This window comes from Lactuca serriola, chromosome 9 (genome assembly GCF_051521515.1).
Source record: "Lactuca serriola cultivar US96UC23 chromosome 9, Lser_US96UC23_V15, whole genome shotgun sequence".
Classification (NCBI taxonomy): domain Eukaryota; kingdom Viridiplantae; phylum Streptophyta; class Magnoliopsida; order Asterales; family Asteraceae; genus Lactuca; species Lactuca serriola.
Genome location: NC_136416.1, coordinates 15094499 through 15101912, shown reverse-complemented (window position 1 = coordinate 15101912; position 7414 = coordinate 15094499). Strand labels below are relative to the sequence as shown.

General features: G+C 34.7%; 1 protein-coding gene across 1 annotated transcript; it reads right to left on the bottom strand.

The window, feature by feature from the left end:
• Nucleotides 1-1910: 1910 nt before the first annotated feature.
• Nucleotides 1911-6637, bottom strand: LOC145075368 (uncharacterized). The gene is made up of 3 exons (XM_079021638.1): nucleotides 6551-6637; nucleotides 2737-2828; nucleotides 1911-2541 (listed from the first exon to the last, which is right to left on the bottom strand). The coding sequence occupies exons 1-3, from the start codon at nucleotides 6635-6637 to the stop codon at nucleotides 1911-1913; spliced, it is 810 nt and encodes a 269-aa protein (XP_078877764.1).
• Between the last annotated feature and the right edge of the window lie 777 nt (nucleotides 6638-7414).

The window sequence follows — 7414 nt, the reverse complement described above, 5'->3', positions numbered from 1 at the left end:
ATGTAGAGATATCGGGATTATCTCACACTTTAATTTTGACGCTCATTTTTATTCTTTATTAATTATACATTTATAATTAAATAATAAACACATATAATTCACATAATACTCAAATATTTCATCTTTATTACTTCAAAAAGAGTTACAAGAGTTGACCTAGACTATTACATTAACAAAAATGCTTAGCCCTGAAACCCGGGCGTTACAGATGTTGAGTGACATGTTAGGTAAACCCTTCAATTGGGTTTTTAACATCGTAGCTTTCCGGTTGATTGAATATAAGGGGTTGTAGCTTTCCAGCAAGAGATTGAATAGAAGGAGTTGTAGGTTTCGATAATTTATTTTTTGTTTTCGGTGAGAGATTAACGGTAATTTAAACAATCCTCTTTCTTCGTGAGAGATTGAATAATTGAACTCTGATCGAATAGAAGGAACTGTAATTTGATTTGTGTGTGAGTATTTATCCCCAAAAAATTGATTTGTTTGTGGGAATCAGATCAAATTCCAGATTCAGATGAAGGAATTATCAGAGCACCTCTAGTGTTCACTGGTTTGTAGAGGGAATAGGAACGAAAGCAGCAAGGTGTTGGTGGAAATCTCGATGGTAGCAGGTGGTGGTGGCTGGTTTTTACGTTGGCAGCGGTGGCAGTGGGGCGGCGAGGTTGCTTCCGGCCGCTTTGCTGCCTCCGTTACATTTCTGTTCTGCGACAAATGATGAGGGAAAAGGGAGGGAATCAATTAACAATGATCGAAGAAAGTGTACGTGGGGCTAATTGCAGAAAACAGTATGGAAGATTGGGTAGTGGCAGTGGTGGTTTATGGTGGTTAAATCCCATCGTGTATGGATTTTTCTTCAACACACACACACACAGAGAGAGACCCTCTTATTTTTTATTTTTTTAAATAAATTAATAATTATTATAATTAAGAAAAATGAAAGTAAAATAGAAAATAAATACCCCAATGGTATTAAAGTCATTTCAGTTTACTGATGGACCAAATCCACAACTAAACTAGCTCAAAAGGACCATCAATCCAAAAAAGTCGAGATTTGGACTAAAACCCTAAAAAAATACATATCATAGGAACCATTTTTGCAGTTTATATATATATATATATATATATATATATATATATATATATATATATATATATATATATATATATATATATATAGGGAAAAGTTCAATAGAGAACCATAATTATGGGTTATTCAAGGAACCAATTTTTTTTTTTCAATTTCTAGAGCTTATTCTTTATCGAAAAAAAAAATCTAAAAATATTGTGAATGTGAAAAATATTTTTTGGATTCACCGTGTGAATTCGGATTCACGTTGTGAATTTTCGAAGATTCACATTGTGAATTTGACGTTAAAAAAAAATTCGAATTTTATATTATTGGAAAAAGGATAAAAAGTTATGAATTTCTGTATTTTAGTTTTTTTTTTTGATAAAAAATAAGTTCTAAAAGTTGAAAAAAAGATTAGTTCCTTGATTCCTTGGTTAATTATGGTTCTCTATTGAACGTCATCCTATATATATATATATATATATATATATATATATATATATATATATATATATATATATATATAGGTTTTATGAAAAACAAAAAAAAAAAAAAAAACCCTAAAAATTAAAATGAGACAGATAAAGATGACCACCATTTAAAAAACTAAAACAAACAATATTGTTACTGAAGTTTGTATCCAATGTCAAGCTTACTATTTGTTAGATCGATATCAAAAAGAAAAAATCAATCTTACATGTTATTGATGTTTATACAGTTTATTTGTTACATTTCATTCCACAATTAATCTATATACATCCACATGAGTAGAACGTTTGAAAAAATAAAGAATTGGGATCGACATAATTATCAAAACTACAACTGCAACATTCTTTTTTGCTTATGCATCCAACTCATCTTTCTCTTTCCATTCCAATCCTATCACTCTATATGGAGAATACCAAATCCTCTTCGCTTCTGAAATAGTCTCAAGATTAGGAGACCATGTTTGATCCTTAGACCGAACTAACTGTTCATACTCCTTCTTCAGCTCAGGTGTACTACACAAACAACTACGACTTGAATTATTTCCACCTATACCTTTGTTTGTTTGATCATCATCATCATGACCTTCACCCCTACTAGTAAGATGCCTTGCCATAAACTCGGGTTTCACCTTGATCAAAACTCTCCCATTTGATCCCTTTATGTATTCTAGAGGACACTCCTTGAGATGAGCTGGGTTAATTAGTTTAGGCGTGTGGGAAACAAAGGCTGATATTGAAGAAGCTGAGAGAATTTCGGTAGAGAAGATGTCGAGTGGGAGAACGAAATACGTTTTACCAGGCTTGAGCTGGTCATCAATGGATAAAGCCGGGATGGTGTGGCCAATAAAGAAGCGATCAGCATCGCAGACCATGCTCTCTGGGAACTCAAACATGATCTCTCCTGCAACTACTGGTCTTTTTCTTGTTAGGGTTTTTGTGTTTCCTTCCCAATAAATTACTTTCGGGAATGACCCTTGATCATGACTTACCATGCAACAAGCAGGAATCACATTACCCATGAAATGTTTGTGTGTGTGTGTGAGAGAGAGAGAGAGAGAGAGAGAGAGAGAGAGAGAGAGAGAGGTGAAATTGGTTTGTTTTCTTCTACTTGTCTGTAATTGTTTTTAGGTGCAAGATGATGTCGAAGTGAAATGGATGATGGGATGTATATATATATACAAAAGATGGTTGACATTGACAAAGTATTCGGAAGGGTTCAGGTCAATGAAAACTGCCATTGAACCAGGCGTTTGGATGTTCCACGCAATAACCTGCAATTTTTAGATTAATTCATATTCAATTTTTAGCAAATGTGCCTAAAACTGCAATTTGATTTACTATAATGAATTGTTTCCCTAATTATCCACAATTATATTTGTCAACTTTAATTGCCCAGAATATTTTAATCGCCATCGACCATGCATGCATCATAGTTAAAAAAAAAAAAAAAATTAAACTATTTCCACCATACAAGCAAACGGTACTATCGTCTTCAATTTTTTATAGCTTTTACTATTGTCTTCTCATAATTTTTTGGGATAATGACTTGAAAGAGTAATGAACTTTTGATTTTTGTCACATTTAGTTAGTAAACTTTTTTTCGTTATCTATTTGCCATTGAACTATTGAAACTGTTCACATTTTACCCTTATGACCGGCTTGCCGGTCATAAGGGTAAAATATGAACAGTTTCAATAGTTCAATGGCAAATAGATAATGAAAAAAAGTTTAGTGACTAAATATGAACAAAATCGAAAGTTCGTTTCCCTCTAAAAAGTTCAATGACTAAATGTGAACAAACTTCCTCTTGTATTATGTTTTAGCAAATTATTTATTTTTGTTAAATTATAACAACATTTGTTGATGAAGAAATCTATAAAATAAAAAAAAAAACCCTGAAAATATATTTAAAAAAAAAACAAAAACCAAAACCGAAATAAAAAACCAATGGTTTGACATTTTCCAAAATAAAAAATCAAAATTTCCAATCTAATTTTGGTTTTACAAAAAAACGAACCATTCTCACTTATGTGAATTATGACCATTGGTTTGGCATGTGAAATTTATGACATCCCATGAATATGTAGTTACAACATCGTCTGAACTCGTAATTCATAGTAAGGGGTTAGAGTATCATCGCATGAATACGTAGTTACAACATCGCTTGAACTCGTAATTCATCACCTACAGGTTATGGGCCTGCTGGTGTTTCCACTGGGTTGTCTAGAATAGTCCGTGGTCGCCATCTATACTCTGGTAGATGACTACATCGCCACATTGTTGGTTAAGGTTATGGTATCTCCTTTCATCCTACATCACATATTCTTCATCATCTATTTACCTAATTATCATCACCTTTCTATCATCACCTATCTCTCATCATTTTATTTTATCACACACCAACTATTTCATCTACCCATGTTTCATCCGCAACATATTTGTAGATATAAAATAAATATACCGTTTAAATCTTTTAAAACATGTATAAAATCGTTCATCTAGCATAGACAGCAAATATTCAAATAATATGCACACATAGCACGTAATTTATATAAAATACTTCATATCTATGTGTAAGATGAAAGTAACAATATATACCATAAAAATCCCATAAATACTTCCTAACTTCAAACCCCAAGGTTTACTCTACTAAAGCTTCATATTCTCGGCTCTCTGAACCTATAAGGGTCCAGATCTATCACACCAAAAAGCTCAAGATAGCTTTTCCTCTCACTCTATACACTCAAGCTCGCTAGGGTTCTCACTTATGGGAAAAGTAGTCACAATTGAAGGCCATAAGTGCCTTTAAGTATGGCTCGGGCCCAAAGATTTCAGGTTTCTACCAACAGCGCGGACTCGTCGAGTCGCCTCACCGACTCGTCGAGTCCATTCATTAATCCGAGTCATCAGTCGCGACCTTACTCGACGAGTTGAGGCGTCAACTCGTCGAGTCTCTCTTCTTAACTCAAAAGAAAAATACCTAAATTATGATACCTGGAAATCCGGATGTTACATTTTGTTTTTTTATTTCATAGATTTCTTCATCAACAAATGTTGCTACAATTAAACAAAAATAAATAATTTTGCTAAAACGTAATACAATAGGAAGTTTGTTCACATTTAGTCATTGAACTTTTTAGAGGGAAACGAACTTTCGATTTTGTTCACATTTAGTCACTAAACTTTTTTTCGTTATCTATTTGCCACTAAACTATTGAAACTGTTCACATTTTACCCTTATGACCGGTAACAGCCGGTCATAAGGGTAAAATGTGAACAGTTTCAATAGTTCAATGACAAATAGATAACCAAAAAAAGTTTAATGACTAAATGTGACAAAAGTCGAAAGTTCGTTACCCTTTCAAGTCATTATCCCTATTTTTTTACATCTATAGTCGACCAAACCTCACACATAAATAGTCATTATTGTGGATGTCTAAAGTTGAAAGAATTTTAGATAATGATTATTTTTGTTATTTTGTAAAACCTTTTTAAATATCATTTGTGAAATTTTGTCTAATGACAATTTGTGATATTTTAAATATGTTTCATTAAATCTTGTATTAATTACCTTAAATTAAATCAAAATGATATATATATATATATATATATATATATATATATATATATATATATATATTAAAACTTATAAATTTTAATCATGCATTAAGAAAATATATTTTATTTAATATATAAATAATTTTTGTTGTTTAGATTTTAATTAAAATATTCATACTACAATACATCATTAAATATTTTCTTTTTCTATTTCTATCTAAAAATATTTGAAGTATAAACATCATTTTATTACATTTTTAATTTTTACATGATGTAATTTTAAAATTTTATCTTTGTTTTTCTAATAAAAATATATTTATTTTTATAAATAATATAATGTGTTATTATAAAAAAAATACGTTATTATAAAAATAATAATATGTTGTTATTTTGTATTAAAAATATAACTATGCGGTTTTGATTTAAAGGTAAAAATATGTTTCGGTTTTGATTTTGAGTTAATGATATAACTACTGTAAATTTTATATTGGTTAGATATAAAATTTTGATATTGAGTTAAAAAAAAAACTATTTAGTTTTATCAACGTCATCCTCAACGTGGTTGGCGCCCTCCCCTGACGTCTATCAGTGATCCTCAATGTGGCTGGCGCTGGGGCCTGTGCAAGCTTGGCGGTGAGCAAGGGACAGTTGACCTTCATATGGCCAACCTGATCGCAATGATAGCAAATCCGCGTACTCTAAACTGGGGCTAACTTGCGGCAATCCCTCGCATAGTGCCAATCCTTGTCACATTTATGGCACAAACTACCAGATCGACATGCCCCTTCATGAACCCTAACGTACTTCCTACAAGTGCGACCTCGTTATCCCCTAAGTCTAGACTCAGAGGCCTTGAACCGCTTCGGTGCCGGCTACGACTGTGTTGGGCCGATCTCTGCTCCCTCAACTGAAGATCTATCTCAAGCTCACGCCTCCTGGCGACCTCCTGCAACTCCAACAAATAACCATACCTCTGTGTGAAAACAAATTGCCTGATATTTGTCTTGAGTATGCTCAAGTAACGGGTCATCTGAGCCTGTTCCGAAGGAAACTCGGGGCAAAACATGGCTCTCTCGGTAAACATCTTGGTGATCTCCGTCACTGACTCCATACCCTGCCTCAGATCCAAAAGTTCATGGGCCAACCTCTCGCGCTCTACCTGCGACACATATCGAGTACGGAACATCTCCATGAACTGTTCCCAAGATACCGCAACCCTTTGCTTAGAAAAATACGACCCTGTAACAAGTCTCCACCAATCCTTCACTTCGGACCTTAAGAGGTTCAAAGCGCACCTGACCTTCTAGTCAGCTAGGCAAGAGCAGGTGAAAAAGCATCCCTCAACATCAAATAGCCACCTCATGGTTACGATTGGGTCCTAAACTCCATCGAAAGTCGGGGGCTTCATATTGTCGAAGTCCCGATAATGAAAAACCCGACCCGGTCCGACACCTGCAGCTACAACGGCTGCAGCAGCAGCAGTCCCAGTAATAGCCACATATCTGTCATCGAATAACTCCATCATTGCGGTATTAATAGACCCAAATAACTTCAGTATCTGATCCTTGACAATAGCCACAACCCCCTCACGGAGGATCTCCCTAATCCTGTCATCCAACACGGCTGACCCATCCTTGCAGCATGCGCCCGATCCCTATCCAGATCCAATCTCAAATCGACGCGTAGTCACCATACTAAAAATATACCAGGAGGATATCAGATAACACGCGTATCATAACGAGGAATCAACTCCCAACAAGCCCTAGGGTTGTGATTTCTCTGTTACATGTATGGGTCCTATGCTTTCAGTAGTACGGGCCCATACTACCTTCCACACATACTCGTAGTCGTCTCAGAGGATCATCACAACAACCCTAACAATATACTTCCCTCTTGCATAATCATGCACTCTATCCTCACTTCCTAGAGGAAGACTACACATATCGATTGGCCGACTGACCCCACATAACTCATCCTACCACCAACTGCCACACAACCCTCCATTGGTTCCAGATAATTATCGCATGAAAACTATCACATACTGCATAACTTAAACAATCTTAGGCTAAAAGATTCAATCCCACAACGGTTGGACTTAGACAAGAGCTGCGCAGCAGGACCAAATCACTCACCCTAAGACCATTTAACCCATATACCCATACAATATGTGACTTAGCGCATTCATTCAATAGTTAGTTCACACACGAAAGAGTCATACAACAATAAATATGGTACTCTACAAGAGATAAGGCATCAAATATCACACAATTCTTTCATACGATTCTTGAGGATCCCTATC